At 52.6% G+C, this 23,463-nt stretch overlaps 6 protein-coding genes across 6 annotated transcripts; 2 read left to right on the top strand and 4 right to left on the bottom strand.

Annotated features, from left to right (window-relative positions):
- Positions 1-222: 222 nt before the first annotated feature.
- J4E78_004294 (uncharacterized protein) lies at positions 223-4,831 on the bottom strand (the record flags this gene model as incomplete). Its single annotated transcript, XM_049364923.1, has 2 exons — positions 223-4,699; positions 4,827-4,831. The coding sequence occupies 2 exons, from the start codon at positions 4,829-4,831 to the stop codon at positions 223-225; spliced, it is 4,482 nt and encodes a 1,493-aa protein (XP_049224001.1).
- A 779-nt stretch (positions 4,832-5,610) lies between these two features.
- On the bottom strand, positions 5,611-6,377 carry J4E78_004293 (uncharacterized protein; the record flags this gene model as incomplete). The annotated part of the gene is made up of 2 exons (XM_049364922.1): positions 5,611-5,893; positions 5,941-6,377. 2 exons carry the CDS (start codon positions 6,375-6,377, stop codon positions 5,611-5,613), a joined length of 720 nt encoding a protein of 239 aa, XP_049224000.1.
- Positions 6,378-9,302: 2,925 nt separating this feature from the next.
- Positions 9,303-12,162, top strand: J4E78_004292 (uncharacterized protein; the record flags this gene model as incomplete). Its single annotated transcript, XM_049364921.1, has 2 exons — positions 9,303-9,600; positions 9,692-12,162. The coding sequence occupies 2 exons, from the start codon at positions 9,303-9,305 to the stop codon at positions 12,160-12,162; spliced, it is 2,769 nt and encodes a 922-aa protein (XP_049223999.1).
- Positions 12,163-13,696: 1,534 nt separating this feature from the next.
- J4E78_004291 (uncharacterized protein) lies at positions 13,697-16,475 on the bottom strand (the record flags this gene model as incomplete). The annotated part of the gene is made up of 4 exons (XM_049364920.1): positions 13,697-13,809; positions 13,872-15,866; positions 16,005-16,398; positions 16,467-16,475. 4 exons carry the CDS (start codon positions 16,473-16,475, stop codon positions 13,697-13,699), a joined length of 2,511 nt encoding a protein of 836 aa, XP_049223998.1.
- Positions 16,476-18,044: 1,569 nt separating this feature from the next.
- J4E78_004290 (uncharacterized protein) lies at positions 18,045-19,490 on the bottom strand (the record flags this gene model as incomplete). The annotated part of the gene is made up of 1 exon (XM_049364919.1): positions 18,045-19,490. The coding sequence occupies one exon, from the start codon at positions 19,488-19,490 to the stop codon at positions 18,045-18,047; it is 1,446 nt and encodes a 481-aa protein (XP_049223997.1).
- A 1,147-nt stretch (positions 19,491-20,637) lies between these two features.
- Positions 20,638-21,909, top strand: J4E78_004289 (uncharacterized protein; the record flags this gene model as incomplete). Its single annotated transcript, XM_049364918.1, has 3 exons — positions 20,638-20,730; positions 21,016-21,285; positions 21,334-21,909. The coding sequence occupies 3 exons, from the start codon at positions 20,638-20,640 to the stop codon at positions 21,907-21,909; spliced, it is 939 nt and encodes a 312-aa protein (XP_049223996.1).
- Positions 21,910-23,463: the final 1,554 nt, after the last annotated feature.

The following is a 23,463-nucleotide window of genomic DNA, read 5'->3' as shown; positions in this document are numbered from 1 at the left end:
GTCTAGTCCAATGTTCGTCCATCACTGTCAAACGTTATGATGTACGAGCTGTGTTAGCATCATATCATTCGGCGAGTATAAGACCCATGCACGCCTAGGTGCATTTTGTCATCCTTCCAATATATATACATCTTTGTATTTCATTCGTGTAGATCTCATCAAGTACGCCTCGAGTATATGAATACAGCTACCCAGTACCACGCTATCGCAACACTGACATGATTACCTCAAGGGATGTGCTACATAATCGGGGGCCAATGGCGCCAAACGTTCTTGCCTCGATCGGGCAGCTGCGGGAAGATCAAAAGTTGGCGTATTGTTTACAAGGATTGGTAAAGTTTGAACCGCACCCTGTCCCAACGTGCCCGAATGTCCAGTCAATGACGCGCCACGGGGACCTGCATCTGGCGATCCCATGATCCTCGCCTCTGCTGCCTGCGCCCTTAGTTCACGGCCCACCTCCCTCTCCACCATAGGTTTCGCCGCTTTCCGCTGCTTGCCAAAAAGACAGTGCCACAAGTCGTCTTCCTTGACAATCTCTCCTTCGCCCTTCTTGCGCAGGAGCTGTTTGACAGGCGCAGCTTGGAGTTCAGCCGAGTTCGCAGCGTCCAGTGTCTGTTCTTTGATAGCGGGAGTAGTGGGATTAGACTGCATCGGTGTTTTCGACAATGTGTTGTTGCTGATATGCTCGAGGCGGCGGGCAACAGAGATATCGTAGATGGCTTCTTCGACTGTGTTGCTGATAAGGTACATAAAAACCGTCGTGGGTCGTTCTTGCCCGATTCGGTGGACGCGGTTGATGGCTTGGAGTTCGATTGCGGGATTGATGAGCGGTTCGCAGAGGAAGACGTAGGTAGCGTTTACAAGACTTAGGCCTGAAGAATCGGTTTTTGCATCCAGGAGCAAACACTCGACACTGGGATCTAGCTTGAACTCCCGGATGCCGTTCTTGTCAGTGATACTGCTGGCACCAATCTTCCACTTTTTCAGCGCTTCGTAGAGCACTTCGAGGAAGTCGCCAAACTGGGAGAAGATGATGGACTTCGCACCAGGGTCGTTGTTGCGGATCCAGATCAAATGACGCGCGATCATATCTACCTTGGTGCCGTATGAGCCTTCCAGGTCGATCATCTTGATCTCTTTCATAGTTGAGTCAGACAGGTCAGAGTAGATGGACGTGGTGGACGTGGTGGACGAAGAGCCTGGCGTAGAAGCATGCGTCCGACTGGCAGCTGCGTCTATCTCTTCTTTCGCTCTGATTTCGGTCGGTTTGAAGACGATATCCTTGAAGTCAGACGAGCCCAACTTCTGCTTACAGGTTGGGCAGGTCCGATGTGCCTGCCACCATTGATTGATGCACTCTTTGCAGTACTTGTGACCGCAAGCCGTCAAGACTCCGATCTCAATGTCTTCCCTACAAATGATACATTCGGCTGTCGTCTCCTTCAGATTTTCACTCCGGAGATGCTTCAGATATGTGCACTTTGTTTTGAAGCCATTGGCGTTGTTCTCGCGTTTCTCTCGCAAGTCGTCGGTTCTATCGAACTCGCGCTGGTCGAATCTGCTGTCTAGCGTCTCCTTGTACTTTGCGACGGTATCGGAGATATGTTGAAACTGCCGATAGTACTCTAGACGTTGGTTCATGGTGCCTCGATACAGTTCCTGCTCTTTCTCAAGTTCAGTGATAACCTTTGCCTGTTCTGTGACTATAGCCTGAACCTTAGTGATGTGCGTCTGAAGGATTTCGAGCTCGGAAGAAGCGCGGACATCACCACTGTTCGCTTTCCATTGCAGAGTAGTCATCAAGGAGCGAATACTAGAGATAACGCCCCTCAAAGATCCAGCCCGGAGTTTCGCTTGCAGTTCGCGTCGTCTCCTGACAACTTCAAGCACAAGTTGAGGTGCGTGACCGCGATCGCCTTCGTCGTTGTCTTTCCTCAGGGCTTGCTTTTCGGCAGCCCTAAGCTCGTGTTCGACAAGAGTGTCCTGTAGACCGTTTACAGCAGCGTTGCGGTCTGCGACAAGTGTTCGAAGAGCCATGATGTAAACGTATAGCTCATCCTGGGCCTTGAGAGAGTCATCGTATTCTTCTCCTGTCAACTCTTTGTCGTCTTCGTCATCAACCAAGCGCGTAAGAAGAATGTCAATAACTCTTGTGCGCCAAGCGTGTATCTGCTGAGCTTGCTCATTCAAATAATCACTGATGTTGTCCATCGTGTCAAGAATCTTTCGCGCTTCAATACCCCCAAGACCTGGGAGGTCAGCGATCGTAGGCAATTGGAGAGGCGTTTTGGTATTGACTTTGGCCATTTGCTGCTGCGCTTTACTCTTCGATCCCTCCAGCAGCTCATGGCGAATGGCCCTGGCCGCCTCGTAGTAAGATGTCTCAGACTCGTCCCACTCGCGCCACCTATCCGATCCTGGGTCCGTGTTGTACATTCGCAATTCTTTTCTCTGATGGAACGAAGTGGCGCTGAAGAACTGAGCGGCATGCTGAAGCTCCAGAAATGACCGTAGCGATTTACGCAGAATCGGGATACGGCCCATCTTATCTGCAGCTACATCTTGCTCTTCATCAGCCTCACGAAGGTCAGCTGTAGATGCGCGGCCCAGCTTCTGCTGCTCCGCGCGTAGCTCGCCTCTGCATATCTTGATATATGTCTCTGCTTCTTCTCGGGCTTTGTAGTAGTACTCAAGTGCGTGTACTGGATCTTCGGAATAAGCATGAATGTGACCCATCTTGATCAGACATAGAATCATTTCGCGAGCCTCTGACTTCCATTTGGTGTCGTTCTGCTCAATCATGACCTCCAGAACTTCGTGTACGGTGCGCAAAGCCGCCTTCTTTCCACCCAAGGCTCTTTGATTCTTTCGACCCACGTTCGCATGGAGACACGTCTGGCGCAGCCTGACCAGCCATTCCCGCATGCGCTCGACAACCTGGGGATGGGTCTCGTCGCGACCTTCTTCCAAGGGCTGCCCTTCAGGTGTGAGCCAACATGCATCACACATTTGACGCATCATTTCGCTGTAGTTCTGTTCCTCGATAGTTGTGAAAGGAACTGTAATGACAACGCGTTTCTGAGGCGGTATCTGAAGGTCATCGCGAACTCTGTCCTTGGTATGCCGTAGGGCAATCTCGCTGAAAATGCTCTTGAACGACGCTTTGTCGAGGCGATTCCAGATTGCCTCGTGGTTTACAAATGTGTCACATCTGAGGAAGATCAAAAGACCACGTAGATCCTGGACGTCCTTGCGAAGAGGAGTGCCGGAAACTGCCCAGGCGTTACACCGCGGAATGATCCGCGCTACCTGGGCGGCCTGACTGACCCCACGCTCCACCATTTGCGCTTCGTCTAGGCAGACTCTCCACCAGGAGATGCCGACGAGAGGGCTAGTGCGACGCTCGTGGCGTTTGGGGCGTCGAGAGCTGCGCTCCGGGGGAGGTACAGCGTGATGAATCTCTTTCGAGAGCACATGATACGTCGTTAGCACTACGTCGTATTGCAGGAGATGCTCAATGGTAGATGGTGCATGGACACTCTTTGGTGCAGTCGGAGGTGGGAGACCCTTGTAATGGCAAACTTTGAGATCAGGGGCGTGAGTGCGCAATTCGCTCATCCACTGTTCTAGGATCGAAGGTGGAGTGATGATCAACGTAGCACCTGAGGGCTTAACTTCAGCTTCAGTGTATACGTCGTAGACGTTTCCTTTGGGGATGTCTCGCTTGTGATGGGATATGAGTGCGATTAGCTCGACTGTTTTACCTAAGCCCATCTCTTCGGCGAGTATGCCGCCGCGCAGTGACCGCAGAGCGTCGTCCTTGGCTGCATCTATATTTGTAACAATAGAGCCTCGGAGATAGCTGACATAGCACGGTGTTCCCAGGGCGTCTTGAGTCTGCCTGAACGATGCTGGTGGCGAACTGTTGACGAATGGCTCGAGCAGCCCAGAGGATGAGAATGCAACGCCTTCTCGACGCAAGAGCCAATCAACGGTCCTCTCTTGGAAAGGTAGAAGCTTGGTCTCGAGCAAACTCTGTTTGATGCGTGGGGAGACATCCATGTCTGCTGCTGGCACATGAACCGAAGTGTAGAAATCAGACAAAGTCCATTTCTTGTCGCCTCTTGTAAACTCGTCAGTCATGTAGACGCGGAGAAGACTCAGATCCGCGGCCATATAATGGTGTGTGACGGCTAGGTCCTCAACCACTGACATGCCCAAGGTCCACCGTATCTCGACAACCAATTTGTGTATACTGCGTCCCTCACCGGGCGCGTACAGCTGACAGCGACAGAAAGCTGCTCGAGACGCGGGTTTGGTGTTCTTGCCTCGACGCGTAGTAGCAAATGTAGTGACGGTCCGAAGGTGGGGCAGGATCGAGTCTGCGAAGGCGGAAGAGGTTGTGGCGGCCAGGTCAAGTCCCGTTCTATCGACCACGTTTCGGAGTCTAATTTGCAGGGTCTCTTTTGCCCGATCCCTGTGGCACGATTCGAGTTCTAGAGGTATGGAATCTTGCGGTGTGGCTGAGGCGTCCGTCGTGTCCATGAAGTCTGGCGAAGGAAGAGGCATGTTCTGCATACGGGTCAGTCCAGCATCACAGATGTTGGCCAGCCCACTAACCAAGTCAATAGATACTCTGGCCAAGACGATACTATCTTTTGCGTCTGCGTCCGCCCGCCAAGGCACGGAGATAGCCCTGCCATCACCAGTTTTACGTCGCTTGGGCGACGGCTCTTGCTCTGTATGCGCAGGCGCTTTGAACCAGTCTTGCATAGTACGTATGCAGTCCGAGGCATCTTGCGCCGGCAGTGATGGCGGCCCACGGCATCTCGAGAGGCCGCTCGCAGGCACCGGATATGCGCAGAGGAGCTCAGCACTGCCCTCTAGAGCAACAACCATGGCGGCAGAGTGGGCGCGTGTGCGGGGAACAAGTTGTGGTGTAATGAGGGACTGGGCGAAGACGGGCGTGGGCGGATATCCGTAATCGCCGACGCGCCAAGACAGGTGGAGACCAGGGTCCCCACAACCAGGCATCAGTCCCACCATTCAATCCTACCCCAGACACGAGTCTGCTTCGCGCACACATATGACAAGTTGCGAGGAGAGAATGTAGAGGCTCGGCTTTGCGCCAAAATTGACCACCTAATCAGCACCGGCTAATGGTACCGTGTCTGTTACTAGTCAAACTATTACGAGCTCCCATTGTTCCTGCATCAACTACTTTGGCTCCCCTGACCTTTCCCAACACACGCTACTGTAGCTGCGATGTTGCAGCGACTGCGTTGCTTCCTCAGGACAGGACGTGCATGACCCTCAAGTCGAACTGAGCGCACCCTTAGCAAACTAACCAGGTAGTGTATCCCGGTCTGCCATGTCCGTCTTTGCGAGCTTGCGTGGTAGTAGACTACAAGGGAGCAGTCTTTGGCGCCGCATTTCCGCTCGTAGACGGCATTGCAAGTCCAGTCTGGATGGGCGCAGGCTGCCATGTTTGAGCCTTTGCTTCAAACCCGTCCTTCTCAACGATGTTGACATCCCTAAGTGCAAGTATAAGCATAGTTCCAGTGCTGCATCGCATCAAGTCCAAGAAGAAAATCCAGTAGCAAGTATTTACTCCGTAGCCAGCACTTTCTTGATCGGTTCTGCAGCCTCGATGAACTTCTCGACCATGGTGTCCAGCTTGGTGAGATCGTCCTTGCCCTTCTTAACCTCCGCAATGAGTTTTTGCTTCTGCTTCAGCTTCTCCTGCCGCGCTTCCTCGAGCTTGAGACGGACTTGGTGTTCGTGCTCGATGCGCGCCGTCATAAGGTCGTGTTCATTCGAATCTTGGTGCTCGGGGAACTGCTCGAGGAACTGCTCGCGGGGGATGAGTGGTAGCTTCATGTATTTGTGGCTACACAATAGTTAGCGATGGACGCAGTTTTCCACGCGAAGACGCACTCGTAGTTTTCAGCAGCAGAGATCTCGGATCGTAGCGACTGCTCCTCATACTTGAGGTTGTGGAGACCCAGAATGAGCGCATCGTTCACCGCCCTGTCATCGGAGGTCTTCGACTTTTCCTCGCGCACTTTCAGCACGCTCTGCCGGTACAAGGTCTTGACAATCGACAGTTGCGCGCGGATGTACTTCTCCCGCTTCTCTATGTCTTGTGTGGCTTTCTTCTCCTTGTCAATATCCTCGCGCGAACCTGGCTTCGTATTCTTCGGGTGGGCGAGCTGGTAGTCTACAAGCTCATTGATGAGCTTCTTGAGGTTTTGCACTTCGTTGTACAAACGCGCGTTATGCGGCGTCTTGATGAGATCGGCGATATTGAAGGTGGAGAGATCCGTAGGCATCGCGTCACTAGCCGGCGCGACTGGAAGCTGATGTCCGCTCATATTGGAAGCCTTTGCAGGGTGTGGTCGCGGGTGTTGGCGCGCTCGAAGAAAGGCGCGCCTGCTTGGCATTCGGCTCGGACTCCAGTATCACGTGATCTCGTTGAACCTGGGTACAGCTCCTACCACCTGAGCCACGCCTGTTTTTACCAACGACGCCACAATTAGGCTGAACTCTCGGAAAATACACTAGGTCCCCAATGCATTGCCTGAGATATCGAATACGCCACCTCTGATCGATCTCGGTAAGCAGTGCGCAGTGTGGAGAGATGAGATGCGTACCAGATCCTGGCTCATTCGATCCCACAGGGCGCCACATATATCCTCGCCTATCATCCTGACGCATCGTGAAGGGATGTTCACATTGAGCACATCGCGCATCAGATCGATCGTACTCAGCGCACTGGTCAGCCGTTCAATCCAAGTACTAGCATCGAGCAGTTCCAGGAATCCAAACATGCATACCCTGATTGAGCGGACTTAGGCCCACCCTTCGTCAGCTCAAGGAATCTGGTATTGGGTTTTGCAATGCACAATCTTCTCTCGCGGGCTACATCAAAGCTATCGCAATCATGCCGTATACCAGAATACAAGCTCAAGCACCAGCCCGGACCGCGTTTTGAGTCAAAGGAGTACTCTTTTGCTTCCTCCTGCGGGCTGAAGGAATACGTGTGGAAGTTGTGGACTATGTATCACGAGGATGCTGCAAGAGCTACACCCGACTACCAGGAACCGATTGCACGCACTGCAGAATAGCAGCCTTAGCCATTCTGTTTGTGGTACCGACGCGGTCGCTACCTTACGACATACTCGCCAAGTGGGAGGACTCCGTGCTTCCGATGCCAACTGACTCACCTCTAGTCGTCATGCTCAACCCTTCCTCAGAACTTCATCTCCGATCTTGCATAGCCGTGCCGCCCCATGCTACGCTTGTCCTTCTACAAAAGAACGTGTTCTGACAGAGACAAAATCCTTCGCGAATGCATTTCGCCCAAGTTGGCGTCTCATGGAAAGAGTACTAGACCGCACATCGGCGAGAACATTGTACACTCGACAAAGTCCAAGGTCACTAGCAAAAACGGCGAAGTGCGCAAGAACGGCCCAGAATCCTCCCCTCGCAGGTACTGGGCGTTCTACCAATAGCGCGGTCGCGGCACGTGCTAGCGTCGTGTTAGGCGTACCTAGGATCTGAGCCTGAGATGAGTAATTGCGGAGGATTTGCATGACTGCAGACGCCCAAGGTTTGCAATTCCATGAAGATCATCGCAACGCTCATATTCCGAGCCACTGTCAACGCCTCATTTCAAAACGGCCTGAAACGTCGAGAGACCTTGGACTGGGTACAGACGCGGCTCGCTAGGAGCCTCTTGATCAGCAAGCTGCCGGAAGTCATCATCCTCGGCAAGAGCTCGCAACGTGCTTGGCTGAAAATCTGGTACTAGTGAGCCAGTCTTTGCCCTTTTGTATCTTGCATCATTGCGAAACTTAGTCGGGGACCAATCATAGCGGACGTCCACGAAAGACATCTTTACGGCTCCCACGCGCTCAATAGTTGGCTAGACTTTCCGCTACCCTTGTGGATGGAGGGAGTTAGCCCCACTCCTGTATTGTTCAATTTTGTCACTTGTCATTTGTCCAGACGGAATTTTCGAGGATGGCGGAGGCATGTCCGAAGAGATCAGGTCTCGCTGCGGCTGTTGGTGGCACCAGCCTTAGATCGATCCTGTGCGGCACAGCTAGCAATACGATTCCGAAGCCAGGGGTAGACGAGGTTTCAACGAAGCTTCGGCGACCCTTCTGGCAATCCCTGGCGCAGCGAGACGCCTCTCTTCATGGGGCAACGAGCTTTGGATGCCCCGAACTTCACCTCTAGCGGAACGGCGTACCATCCACTCAAATGATGTGTCTCGGGCCGTGCGGCCTAAAGGTAGTCTGCGTACGTACACTGCGCGCAGGGTTATCGCAGGTGGAGCTAGATAGCCCGGAAAGACATGACCGATGGACCCCAGATGGCAATTACGAATATGTGGCTGGTAGGCGAATGCTCTTTTGCTTTTCCCGTTACGTTCGGCGCCTTGTTCATGCAACGCCGAACGTACCCATGCACGGCTCGTTCTTTGGGCTGAACACTGGCGGCTGATACGAGATGACTTTGCATCTAGCATCCGCGTGGTTTGGGCAGATTCTGTTTCGTGCACTATCTGGGCTGTCGAGACGTTCACACGCATACCAATTTTGGAGTCAGTTGGGGGAGATACCGCTCCTCGCATAGCCAACGCTTAGATCATACATGCATGCAAGCAGCACGAGGCAGCTATCCAAGTATGGACTAGATACCCGAGAAAGATCAACCCGCACGATGCTCGGCTAGCAGTAGTGTGGCATGCAGCTGTGCCAGCAGGCACAATCTGCACGCTGCAGTCACAATGATCAGCTAAAAGGAAGCTGCCGGCAATCAAAATGATATTCATCGGTGCTATGTCTTGCTAAACTGTGTAGCGTACAACAGTTTCCCGGAGATAGGTTTCGGCCCACAGCACCGACCGTATGTTTTCCCCCTATGCACGCACACTTTCACGTGGAATGGCAGGTGTCATCTAGGATATCCCTAGAACAACCTGGGGCGCTGCCATACAGCTCTTGGCACTAAGCCCGGCGAAGGCGAGAGCCTAAACCTTATTCCGGGCCTTTCGAGCGCCCATTACAACCTTAGAGCTATGACGCGACGCGATTCGCCTGGTCGCGCCTCCTTGACTCGATGCTCATGCGGGCTAGAGCAGACGGACGGCCTGGCTTACCACGGTATTTGGAGCGGGCCACAGATAGTCTCTAGTCAGGGCTCTCGAGTGCACTGTAAAGAAGCCTCGTTGACCCGCTCGTTGGTCTCTTTGATTCCCCCAGCATTCGTTCATTTTTACCATCTTTGTCATGGCTCCAGCAAAAGAGACATCGGTTGATCTGTGCAAGCGGGTCAACGCACAGGGAAACACCATCGCAATCCGCATGCTCGAATACCTGAGCACAGCAAAGACACCTATTCATGGCTTTGAGCCACTTGCCAGAGAGTTCATCGAACTTTGTCAGGTGTTATGGTCCATTGAGGCCGGAGTCACGGAAGCTTCAAAAACACGAAGTGGATTTCCCGTCGAGGTATCTCAAGAACTTGACAGAAGGGTCCGCCAAGTCAACGAAGAGTTCTCTGTTTTGGCCCAAATGGTCAACAAGTGTACGTTTCCCCAAATCTTGGATTGTCTGCTTCTATTACCCTCGCTTGCATGGTTGTTGCGGACCGTTGCTAACAGCATTACTTGCTACAGTTGTCGACAAGGAGAACCACAAAGGCGGCTTTGGCATGAAGTTCCGAATGATGTTCGCCGACACAGATGTCGAGAAAATGCGCCACACACTGTCACGAAGTCGTGACTCCCTCAAAGTCAGCTCTGCTATGTTCAGGTGGACACTAGGCGACGCGCGAGCCGATGCTTCCATGGGCATTGGATATGCCGGACTGATTGCCGCCTTGGAGCGACTGAACCCAAGCAAAGCTTCCAGCCTTCCACCTCTACACCCAGCGCCGACATCCGATCTTCCACCGACACCACCTACAAAAGCTCCGAGCAATCATGGAGACCACCCCCTCTTACCACCTTCACATCCGTCACACCGTATGGACAGACCGTCACTGAACGAACTTCGCCATGAGGAAGGACACTCGTATGACAGTCACAGTTCAAATTTCAGGCACGAGGACACTGGCCTCTCGCCAGGAATCGTTGATCTTCACAAGAACTGGCGCGCACCAGCCAGCGCTCGTTCCAGTGAATCAACCAGGGACACAATGTACCATCAGAATGTTCGGTATCACGAGGATCCGGTGTACGAGGATGTCGCATCTCACTCCTCTACCCGGTCGCCCACCATGGAAGAGAAGTTGCACAGTCTCAATGTCAGCGAGCGCTACATGGACGATCATCACTCTTCATCCAAAGTGGATTCTGCCATCACATCGCCGCACTGGGCGCCACGCCAAAGTGGGGGCTCCAAGAATGTTGGTGGCAAGGCAGCACTCTTCAACGCTGTCGAACAGAGGAGGCACCGGATGCTCGAGCAGCTCCTTGACGGCGGTGCTAAAGCAGAACCTCACATGGAGTCAGCAATGCTTCGCGTCGCTGCCCAAAATCAAGACGTGGAGAGCATCACGCTACTTCTACGATACGGTGCGGATGCGAACGGTTTCGACCGCGAAGGTGTCACTCCCTTGTTCGCCGCCACTCGTGCCCAATGTCTCGAATGTGCGAAGACACTGCTAAAGCATGGCGCTGATCCTAACCTGTCCGCCGGCCCCGATTCCGAATCACCTCTAGCGCTGGCTGCGTCTCAGAACTCTATTGATCTCGTTCAATTGTACCTCGCCAATGGCGGCGATGCTGGCTTCATTATGGAAAATGGTTCTACGGCACTAGTATCAGCCATGAACAAGACCACTTCGCCCAAGTGTGTTGAAATGCTCCTGAGCGCGGATGGCGATGCCAACGCAAAGAATGGAGAAGGTACAACGGCCCTCTTCCAGGCTATCCAGGCGAACCGTGTAGATCTCATGACTGTGCTGCTCGACCACGGAGCGAATCCCAACCTTCCGGGCCCTAAGCACCCGCTCTGGCCATCCACCTACAAGCCAAAAGCTCTTCAGCTGCTGCTTTCTCGCGGTGCTGACACCAAGAAGACACCAGGTGTCATGGAATTGGCTTCTAGTCTTAAGAAGCTGGATTCCATCAAGATCCTCATGGAAGCTGGTGTATCACCCAACCTGCGGAAAGACGGAGTCTACACACCACTCTGCTCAGCTATTCGTGACAACAGCCCGGAGATCGTCACTTATCTGCTAGAGCATGGCGCAGACCCCAACTTCAACGCTGCGGAGTACCCGGCCTTCAAGTGTATCACACACAAGCGCACGCATTTCCTCCCGCAACTGGTTGCCGCTGGCGCAGACCTTAACAAGCCCAAGGGTATTATCGAAACGGCTGTCAAGTTTAACGACAAGGACGCGATGATTTACCTGCTCGATCAGGGTGTCAACCCCAACGACCGCACACCGGACGGATGCACACCGCTTACCACCGCCATCAACGACGATCACGGCGAGCTTGTCGATATCCTTCTCTCTCGCGGCGCAGACCCAGCCATCCGTGGCAAGGATTGGCCTCTATGCATGGCTGTCAAGCGCCCCACCATTCTCAAGAAACTCCTTGCCGCAACCCCCAACCCACGTGCCTTCCGTGGTGTCGTCGAGATGGCTGTTGTAGCCAATCAACTCGAAAGCATCAAGCTTCTCCTCGCAGCAGGCGTTAGCGTCGAAGACAAGAACTGCGGTGTCTTCTCTCCACTCACAACGGCCATTCGCGAAGAACGCAAGGTCATTGTTCGCTACCTTCTCGACGTCGCGAATGCCGACCCCAACGCCCCTGGCGAGCACTTGCCCATTGTCAAAGCCCTCCGCCGCTACTCAGGCGACACAGAGATCATCCAGATGTTGCTCACACGCGGCGCGGACATCAACAAGATGCACCGCGGCTGGAATGCTATTCTGCAAGCCGTCGAGAACGGCGATGCTGAGATCCTCAAGCTTCTGATCGACATGGGTGGCACCGTCGACCTTCAACTACTCGACGAATCCGGCCGCGCCGTTATCGACATTGTCACTGAGAGGGGCTGGGAAGAGGGCCTTGCGCTCCTCTTCCCGAATGCGTCCAGCAGTCCGAAGGCCAACGTCTCAAAGGCCAGGTAGTAGGTAATCCACCACTGCTTTCTCCCTCTTGTTACTTTGCGGCAGGAAGAGAGCTGACTAGCCGCAATAGTAACAAGAAGAGTTTCTCAATCTCTGACTGGCGCTGGATGAGCATCGAGCTTGAGAAAGGAGATCTGAAGAGTAGTGATGACGACGACGACGTTCCGGACGATTGCAGTCAAGCTTCTAGTGAGCTGTTACATGCATAACGGAAGGGTTCGTATTACCACTTGCCTTTTCTTTCTCGTCATGGAAGTAATGCTGGTTGGGAGGCTTGGGCATGGTTGCATTGGCGTTCTCGGTATACCACCTGTCATTTAGCATCCTTTTCTTTGGTTTTACACGACACGGAGCGCACTTGACTACTCAATCGGTAGTAATCTTCTTGTTTACTGGAGCTGCGCTTTTGTGTATCATTCGTCTCAATACATTTATACATACTTTACATCCACATGATCATTTTTCCTTCTTGATAATCACATCGACCTTTCCAACTATTGCGTTCACCCACTCAATACCCCTCTTCTACACACCATATCATAATCAAAATCACGCTTCGGTCCGAATACCTCCTCACTCAGGCAGCCCTAGTCTGAACTCATTGCCCTGCATTGAACAAAATCCTTTAGTCCGCCACACTCGCCTTGCTCACACCCTCATCTCTGTACCCACATTCCAGGCCCTCGGTACACACGAAACCTTATCATTAGTCCCAATCGCGGGAGTTGAGGCTTGATAGACTAAAAGCTTTTGAGCTCGTGACTACACACAAGTACCAGAATGCGTTATCTTAGTATAGGCCTAGAAACGTAGGCAGAACTCAATCGGCGATCGCATTTGCGCCACATCCGTCGCGGGTCGTCGTCCAAAGTACTAAGATGCTTAGTGGGGAAATCAGCTGCGGATGATGCGCAAACCTTAATTGACTCTCACCCGGTCGGGAGTCGGCACAGGGACATATGGGTTAACCTTGTCCGTGATCACGGAATGGGGTATGCTCAACGAGGGTGTTCCCTCTAGACTTTGCCTCGCCTTGCCTCGCCTTGCCGTGTGGTGCTTACGGAAAACTCACATCCATGCCCCTCACATCACGCACGCTGATCGTCAACAAGATTGATACAAGCGAGGAATCCCATTAGACTAAATAACGCATCGTTCTACTTTAGAGGGATGAAGCCATCGCATCTCCAAACAAGAATGGAATAAGACATCCGTGACGAAACCAAAGGGTATAAAAATAAGTGGCTAATGTTTCGCAAAGCCAAGAATGTGAATGAAGATCATGAAGTCGTAGATCGAGATTGTTACTGAACAACTGACCCTTCAACGTATTTTTTGTTGCGTGAAATAGATGGTCAGCGTGGCCTAAATGCAAAGACCCTAACGCTGGAATAGAGAACGAGGGAAACGATCGTTATACATTATGTCGTGAATAGAGCGTCGGAGCGACACGCTCATGCGAATGCTGCAGACGAGGGCGTTGCTTGGTGGCGGACTTGTGATGGTGTTTCAAGCTTTGATCAGCCAAAGCGCTCTACACGCTAGGAAGCCAGAAGGAAAGCAAGAACTGTCCCACAAGACGTGACGTATATTTCGTCTGGTTGTCGGCTGAGATGCTGACCTGCTGCCGTTGTTGCAGGAAATCGACTGGATTGTCATTAGCAAGGCCTCTCTCGCAACATCCAAGTAATGCGATGGTATCGACTTACTGTTCTCCTTGACCAACTGCGCAACTTGTCTCACGAAGTTAACACTGCTCGCATCTCCGAAGCCCACCTCCTTTTCCCAGTCGTGATCTGCGTCGCGCATGGGGTTATGCTTGCGGTTGTACTTCCATCGGAATATCTGCTGCACGAAGTGCATCCGCTGATCAATCTCACGACACGCGATATCTGCCTGGCTCTGCGCGTCTCTCAGGTCTAAGCGCTCTGTAGTAGCCTTGGTAGACATGACTAGGTGAATGGTCTTTTGCTGGTCTTCAAGCGCCATGCACATACCTAGCACCGCGACAAAAGCGGCAAGCCACTTATCGCAGCCCTTGGAAGATTTGAAGATCTGCTGAAGCTTGTTCAGAACAGTAGTCTGAATTGAGCGTTGCAGACGAGAGAAGAAGTATTTGAGCTGTCGGTTGGTCATGCGCGGCGATGTGTAGTTCTCGACGTAAGAGTTGTGACCGCTGTACGAGTGCATGCGTGACAGTGTTGCGGCTTTCGTTTCCTCGGCGATGGTGAGTGTGTGTGACATGATGAACGTGACCACGATAAGGCGGAAGATTTCACGGAGTAGCTTTGCCTCGTCGTCCGACTTTGGCTTCACGCGCGTCATCAGCTTGAAGAGCTTCTGTTGGAAGTCATTGTCATCTTCCATCCAGCAAAGCTCGCCAAAGGCGTCGAGGTGATGGTCGACAATCTCGGTGATATACCTGTCGTACTTCTTCTCTTCGTTGTGGTTGATGTGCACCATGCCTAGTGCTGGGCTTTGCTTCTGGATAGCGACTCTCGTGTGTGTGACAGGATCCGTCTTGTACTGGATTTGCACTAGCAACGCGTCGCCACGGGGGATGAACTCGTACACCTTCACTGGCATCCGAGGCATATTGTCTTGGCCGCATGTCATCATGACGGTTAATTCGACACTTCCCCATTGTTGGATGTACTGAGTCACGAAATGCGTGAGGTTTGCGTCCTCATGCATTTGCGTAACCAGAGAAGGAAGGAAGTATGGCGACAAATCGATGAGCTTCAGCCGATTACATCCAAGGCCGCAATCAGCATTCGGTCGCTGAGATCGCTTGAAGCAACGCTCGCAGATATCGCCCGGCCCACACTTGTCCCTCTGCAAAACACAATGCCAGCATGCCACAATCTTACGCATATCATGCGCTGCTTTGGCAACAGTCGGCTCGAGATGAGTGCCCAACGCTCTGCCACCAGACTTTGCTGCCAGTGCTTTCTGTGCTGCACTCTGCGATGACTCTGGCTCAGGAGATGCATCGAAACTCATTTCAGGTACAGCGCTGACTGTGGAATAGTCCATCTTGATAGAAGGTTGGTGTGGTTGCTGTAGCTGCGGCAGTTGTTGCAGATGGGTGTATTGCTGTGTCTGATACTGGTCGAAGATCATCTCAGAGTCTGAATGTTGATAAGATGAGTATACGCCATCAGAGCTCCCCGGACTGGGTGCGGAAGGGCTAACTTCTGGCTGATACGGAGACCTTGGGTGGTAGCCCGTCGATGAGGCTGTCGATGGTGGGGCGGGAAATTGGTTGCTGGTGATGTAAGTATCCGTGAAGAGACTAGATGATGCGTTGTAGTTGACAAAGTTTTGCTGATCGGGTGGTGGTGATGCGCGCGTGAACTGCATCTCTATGGACTGATGAGTCGAAAGTTGTGTTCTTGGCACATGGTCGAACGGGCGATGAGGAAGATTTTGGCCTTGGGTGAAGTATAGTTCACCTTGGAATGATGTCGTGGGTTCGCTAGGTGAGATCAGGGAGGAAGGGTCTGTATATTGCGCTGCCCACGAGTCCACATCCACCAGATAGTCCGAGTAATTGATAGGATCGCTCGCAGGGTCGAAAACGACATGGCCGGATCGAGGGACCATTGAGGACCGCGAAGGTGCTTGTCCATTCCAAGGGTCATGGCGAGGTGGCTGGGTAGTATAGTTCTGATTGTACATGTTGGTTTGAGGATGTGCCGGTGCTACGTGGTGTGATGGTTGGGTCTGCATAGTATACTGCTGTTGATACCGCTGCGTCTCAGCCATTGTAGCGTTAAACGCCGCCTGGACTGCTATGCGGGTGTCAGCGGATATGGCTGAGCTATGTCAAGATGACAAACCTTGATCGCTGAACAACATGCCAGAATCCACCCCGGGTATGGAGTGGTGTGAGCCGTGGGATGACATGGTATTGCCGTTATGGTGGTAGTTAGGCGTGTAATCGATCATGTCTCCCTCAAATGATGAGCCTTCTGGTGTCCTTACAGACGTGGGAGAGGTCGAAGAGCTGTCAATCTCCCATTGCATATACTCGGGTGGCTGGTCTTGGGGCAGTTCCGGTTGTTGCGGCAGACCGCGGCTCACAGGCGGTGGGGTCGCAAGCGGGCCAGGCGAGAGTCCAGTATGGTTGATCAGGGAATCTGTTGGTGTTTTCGAGCGCCGGCTGTCATATTGACCATAGACAAATGCATGCGGATCGATGAAAAGCGGCTGGTCCTGGTAGGTCTGGTAGTGCTGTGAGTATGTCGACATGATGCGCAAGTGGCGGCCGGGGCCAGACAGAAGTTAGGGTCTTCCTAGACCTTGCGCATCAGACGGCTATGAGAATCCTGTTGTGGGATGATGACCCAGCGCTCGAGCCACGGACTGGAGATGGTGAAGACGGGAAGACAACGGCTCGTACCCGCGCAGAACAGCGATGCGCAACAGGGAACGGCACGCGCGAAGGGTCTGACCAGAATGGGGGACGTCCAACACTACTCGAGGAGGACGCGCAAGAAGAATCTGTCTCAGAGCGGCTGATTGTCAGAAGTTCAGATGGCGATTAGTCTGGTGGCATTCCCGCCCATCTTACGCTGCCCCGCGAGGACCGGTGAAGGACAACCGGCAAATGCAAGCTATTGGCTTAGCTGCATGCATCCGCACAGCTTTTAGATCGCACCAAACCACAACCAACATTCGCGCTGCCTTCGCGCTGCGCTGCAAATCACCGATGGTTTGAGGTCGAGATTCTGTCGTCAAAGTGGCTGGTCGCGTCCCATTTTGCACGTTTTGGTCGCGATTTTTGCTCGTCGCGGGAGCCATGTCCTGAAACACATGGAGTCGTCCCCAGCCGCCTCGATGTGCCTCAGGCATGACTTATGCAATGCACAGCCTGCGCCTTGTTCGCTAAGCCATACCTCATCAAATGCAGCCTTGGGGGGACGAATGAAGGTCGCACTGAAGGGGACGGCTGGTTGAGCAACTGCAAATTACGATCTAGTGCGGCTCTGCGATGTTGACCGGTAGACGAGCTGCCAGCTCATGCTGCGGGCAGTGACATATGTGCGGGCGCGCAACCCAATCGTTTCCGTCCGGCAATAGGTCATACCGTTGTTTCCACCCGGTTGCGCGCATCCATGGGATGTGAGCGTTCTGTGTAAGAGGGCTTGTCGAATGCCAGCGCACACTGGCGGACGGTAAGGTAAGCCGGATCATGTGGCGGCTGTCGCGCGTCATGTGTCGCTCGACGTCGTTGGCTTGCGTCTCTGGCAGAAGTGCGCTATGTGAAAGACGGAGGGGTGGCAGCAGTGTGAAGCAAGAGCTGGCACGAAGAACGTCTTTGATCATTGTTCAGGCTTGCTGCTTTGCGCGCGCTCGTAGACCTGGCAGGCGCCATCGTGTCCTGCCTCCAATTGACCTGGGCAGACACTATGCCCACTCCAGCTTAGGGCGCAGCACTGTGAGGAGCACGATTTTCGTACAGCCGGGTTTGGCCACGAGACAGCACCACCGCGCCTACTGTGGCGCAGTTTGATTCTTCTGGTCGTTACGTTCAACCTGACCTTCCGACTAATTGTGCACCTTGCTCGGATCCCACAGTGAGTTCGAGCGACCGCGGTGTGCAACCGGCGCCACTTGCCGGGTGGCTGCTGCTTCACCTATTCTGTTCGAGACAATCGACAAGGCGCTTGAAAAGCGCTCAACCCAGGAAACCCTCGGTCGACGGTGCTACCACATTGCATTGTGTGACGTCATGGGAGTATGCTGCTGGGTAACAGGGCAATTGGTAAGCAGGAGAGACACTGGATATGAATTTTCGCGACAACGTGCAAATGTTCAAGCACACTCTAATCTTGTGGAAAGTCGTGACATACAGCACAGGCCGGGCCATGTCGCACCTAGTTGCCACGAGGCTGTGCGTATCGCAGCAACTCCTCATCCTTCATCAACCGATCGTGGCATCCTTTTTCCAAACACACGCATACCTCGATACCTTCGTCAACAGCATTCGCCTTGACACCGGCCCTGCTCGGGTACACGAAAACATAGCCTTCGAATTGAGGATCGGGAAAGCGAATGGCTCTCGCGACACCGAAACCAAAATCATGTTTCTGGTACACATTCATGCCTTGCCAACTCGTACCTGCCAGGTCCATGCCTAGGAAGGAACTCATGTTGATGTTGATCCACCGCCTATCGTTGAGCCCCGCGATCCACTCGGGAAGCTCAGCGACGTATTGCGGAGTGATTGTCTTGATCGAGTTCCGCACTCTTTGCGCAATGCTGGGAAGGTTGTCTTCAGCAAGAAGTTCAGATATCTTGATCGGCTCCGTGCGGGGAAGCGCAACCGCATTGCCCATCATCGTTTCCGGCAGAGGCGGGTCCAACACCTTTCGTGTATTGAGTGCATGGACTAGGATGACCTCCTTGCCAAGATCAGGGTGGAGAAGCTCAAGCTTGGACCGTGTGATACTCTTCCAGAGGATGGACATGATTGCATCGTAAGTCGAGATCCAACTGTCTCCTGTCTTTGTCATGGCTCGAGACTTGAGTTCCTCCGTCTTACTCTTAGGAAAATGCCACATTCGAATAGCCAACTCGGGCATCTTGAAGTCGGCTGGCGGTGGAGGAGGCGGACCCCCGCCATCCTTAAGTACGGGGAACTTGTGGTCGAGTTCCTTCCACCGCGCAGCATCTGGCTTCTTTGCACTGAGACGCGATCGGTCCATCGTTTCCTTGGGGACTACCTGGAAGGAAGTTCCATTGGCCACCGCTGCAGAGTTCTGCGCCCAAGTGGTAAGGAAGCCGTCGCATCCCGGGCCGTCGGAACAGTTGTGATGGATAGCAACACCGAGGACGAGACCGCCTTTGATGAAATTTATCTGAAACGTAGAAATGAGGAGATCGTCTTCCTGATTGTCCCCAAGCGGCGAGAACAGTTGTTTCTCTGTCACCGCCTTGGGCAACAACCTGTGTCCCTTGAACGTCGCGGCTGGGAAATCGGTCCTATCCAGCTCTTCAAACGAAGGAAACGTTTCCTCCAGGTTCTGCACAAACAGACTGACTTCGCTGTCCTTTTTCTTCGTCACCCACAGCCGTCCATTGTCCGCGTCCATCTTCAAGCCGCCGGCGAGAATTGGGAACTGGCTCAATGTGACTTCGAGACCCTTGGCCATGCTATCCACGACCTTGGCCTTTTCAACATGTGGCGCGAGCTGGAACACCTCCACTATCTGCACATAGATCTTCGGCATGGTGTGGTCCATATCGGAGAGAGCGAAGTCCTCCTCTGCAGGAGCGCTCTCCCAACCTGCTGGGCGGATCCTAAGCTCTTTCGCGGACATGCTGCTTGCTGGGGTAAAACGTGGTTGAGGCCGAGAAGCTCCAGAAAAATGCAATGAATAAGAGACAGAAGGATTTCGCTTAAAACCACGACCCTTGGGGACGGAGAATTTCAGCAGCTGATCATATCAAAGCCTCGACGTTGCGCGCCTTGCACTGTGGAGACGGCAAGGTTCATTTTAACCAGTGCGCCAATCATGAACTGTTTGTGAGGCGTTACTTCGGTCGGAAAACCTGCAGTTCTACATCCGATAAAGTGCCGTTCCTGACTCACTCTTGTACGGTCTCGCCAGGACAGTCTAATGTCTCGCAGGAAGCATGGTGAGTGCGTGCGGAATCTAGGCGCGGCAAGCGGCAACGGCGCGGCGCGAGCTTGAATGAAAGCATATCTCACCTCATGCAGACTTCCGTGGAGTCCAACCCCAGATTTTGACTAGGGCAATGCACAATACCTCCGAAGTGTTCGCGTTCCACTACCCACATACAATTTGCGCATACATAAGGAGACAAGTATAAAGTCTACTTCTAGTTGATCAGGATACAACAAGGCATTACAGTTAAGCCTTAAGGGTAGCTCGCGGACTGCCTATAACGTAAGTCGCGATAGGGAGATAACATCAGTTTTGAAAACACCGTGGTAATGCCACCGCTTATCACTCTGCGTCACGCCGCACGTTCGTGCCCAAAGGAGTCTCCTCATCAGGACCGAATGTCGCTACCGCATGTTTGGACCGTTGGCAACCCCCACCCGATACTCGTCCTAGTAACGAGTCGCGAACTTCAACGACATAGGGCCGACTTCATGACAAGGATCGGGAGCGCTTCTTCATGCCGACTCACGCACCGTTTCATTGGGCACATGCTGCAAAAATCAAATGGTTCCTGCGTCGCGTATAGCGACACATACCTTTCCCCGTTTTGTAAGGGGTTACTCTTTACTCACTCGCAGCACTTCGACTTATTGCGGCCGGACGAAGCACTCGCGATCTTTTGGTATTTGTTGAGAAGAATTGCATACCGTTTGGAGTTTTCACGTACTGTTCACTGCCCACTATGGATTTTGTCCGAAGAGCCGGAGATAATGTGAATTTGGTGGTGTACGATAATATTCAGCCCATTGTTTGGATCACCACAGTTCCATTCTTCATAATGGGCTTGATATCATCTGCTATCCGGCTTTACACTCGAGCTTTCATACGAAAACCTTTTGGTACAGACGACTGGTTCATGCTGGTTGGAACTGTGAGTGTTAAACCTACCCTGTTTCTGAGCCGCGCTGTGACTGACCCAGAGACAGATTTTGTTCATCGGGCAGCAGTATATCGCTTGGATGTGGACCATCTTAGGCGGTGGACTGTAAGTTTGACACTTTCTGGAGGGAAGTTTTCCAACTGTTTTTCTAGGCACGTTACCGACCCTCGTGTTAAGCCTGAAAACCTCAAGAAAATCAGCACTGTACGTTATGGCAGTCTTACGTGCAGTGCGCGCTTTCGTTCGCTTGGTCATACATATTAACACATAAGGCAGTATCTCTTCGCAGAAGAGTTCTACTATCTTCTTCTACAGTTCTTCATAAAGATGTCGTTCCTCTTCTTCTATCGCCGCACACTCGAGGTCACACCAGGTTTTAGGATCGCGGTAATAACCACCATGATCCTGGTCGGCTTGCAGACGGGCGGCACATGGATTTTCTACGGCCTGCAATGTATCCCCATCCAAGCCTTTTTCACCCCAGAACTTTATCCGAACGCTGTCTGCATTTCCTCTGGTCTATCATACTACTTGCCCTCCGTTGCTGTAAGTCGCTCGTCACCTGTCAGACTACTCACCACTGACACTATGCAGAACGTCTTCATGGACGTAGTGATTTACCTCCTCCCGATCTACCCTCTGTGGAACGTACAAACTACGGTCCGCCGCCGAATCGGTCTGATGTGCGTCTTTACCCTTGGAGGCTGCACGATTATGATTTCGCTTCTTCGCTTCATCGTCCTGTGGCAACTCGCAAACACGAAAGATGTGTCGTACATCTTCGGCTCCGTCACGATCGTCACGTCTATCGAATTCGCGGTAGCGATCATCACCGCCAATATGCCTGGAATGTACGGCTTCTACCGCGCAAGGGTATCGAGAAAAGAGCAGAGTTCTACTGAGGGATACCACTTTGGCATTGCTACCCCTGGATCCAAGGGCCGTTCTTTAGGGAACGCTAGTCGTGTAACAAAGGGTAGCAAACTGAGCACTCATGGCGAGGAAGATGATGTAAGAACAGGGAGCCAGGACGAGCTGTACCCAATGAGCAATCTCGGCGAGAGCGAAGAGGAGCAGAATATACGCGTCACTACGAAGGTCATAGTCGAAGGAGAAGATCCCAAGAGATTGCCCAGGAGTAGTCTCAGGAGCCTCAGAAAGGGAAATTGATGGTGGCGATTATGGTCCCTTCTCAACTACGTGTAGCGAGCTGGGAGGCAATATGGTGGCAGTGATTATGGCTATGCATTATACCCAAACATACGAAGATGTACGCGCTTGTGGATTGGTAGCAAGTTTACTCTAGCATTGTTCAGCGTTGGCGCCTGGGGCGCTCTTTTTAAATTTAACACAGAGAACCAGCATACATAGCGAATGGCGTTTATTTGCTCGGAAAAGACTTGCCACAGAATGTCAGATACGACTTCTGACGCGGAGCCTTCGACGGAATCGATGTCCGAAGTTCGCGCTAGATCATCGGCGTCGAGAACTCCGCACTGTGTGTCAGCAGTCCTTCACATATCCGATACGAGTAATCCAGTGTCGCTCATCGCTCAATCTTGACCTGTACTCAATCAGCCTGTTCACGCAGAAATCAGCGAACACCTCCAGAGCGGATTCTAATGAATGCACCTGATGACTGCCCAGGTGAGCGTTCTGCAAATTGTGTGGCTGGTGACATTCTTTCACTCCGAATATTCCGTGTCGTTAGCTGTTTCCAGTAAGGATCATGTACATCACCAGTAGGCTCCCGCTTATCAGCAACCTCATCCAATGGCGAGAGAGACTATGGGACGTGAAGCGATGTGATCTAGACCTACTTGGGATTAGCAAGCTGCGGGGCCGTTTCACCGGAACATTGAAGAATTACTCCGACGAGGTTCTGCTTCTGTATGCAGGAGATACGTAAGTTTAGGTGCGGAACAGTTCTTTCGCACTAATCTTACACTATTCGGAGAATCATCTAGTATGCTGCGAAGGAACGGGAAGCCCAGGTTGGTGAATTCGACAGTCAGATACCCACGGGTGGCTAATCGTGACGCGCAGGTCGTGCGAACCATGTCGCATATCGAAAATCAAGTGCGACCATGCCACGCCCACATGCTCAAAGTGCCAGACTCGTGGGATGACAGAACAGTGCTTTTATCATCCTAACCCAATGACGAAGCCTGCTGGCACCCCTCGCAAGAAGCCAGAGCCGCGTCGTCGCCGGTTGGATGCGCAGGCTACAAATCCGTCATCCAGTCAGGGGAGGTTGACGCCGTTGACCCTAAGTCCACCAACTTTGAGGAATGATGCGGGGATTGGGCCATGGCCTACTCCTCCAGATTCTGCTACTAGAACAACACAAAGCGGACCCGACCCATCCCGGAACTTCTTCTTGGGTTCTACTAGCTATGCCGCTGTGTTTACAGAAGAGCAGCCGCTACCAGACACAGTACATGAACAGCCATCCGAAAGTCCGAGCACAGCCCCTTTCGTGTCAAATAGAGGCATGGCACACCGCCATTGCCAGTTCTCTCTAGGAGATACGATAGTCTCTACGCTTCAGCCATTTTCCTTCTATGAAAGGTCTCTTCATATGTATTTCGAATCGCACAAGGGTAAAATCTCTCAGGTACAAACTGCGTATGAGACATAAACTGACTTAGTACATCGAAATTCTAGATCCAGCCCTCCCTGGTCCCCTAATTCTTTCCGCGTTGCCACAACTGCGCATAGACT

Source organism: Alternaria triticimaculans, assembly GCF_023758025.1.
Source record: "Alternaria triticimaculans strain BMP 0046 chromosome Unknown scaffold_4, whole genome shotgun sequence".
NCBI classification, from domain to species: Eukaryota; Fungi; Ascomycota; class Dothideomycetes; order Pleosporales; family Pleosporaceae; genus Alternaria; species Alternaria triticimaculans.
The sequence above is the reverse complement of the archived record's forward strand: the minus strand, read 5'-3'. Positions and strand labels throughout refer to the sequence as shown.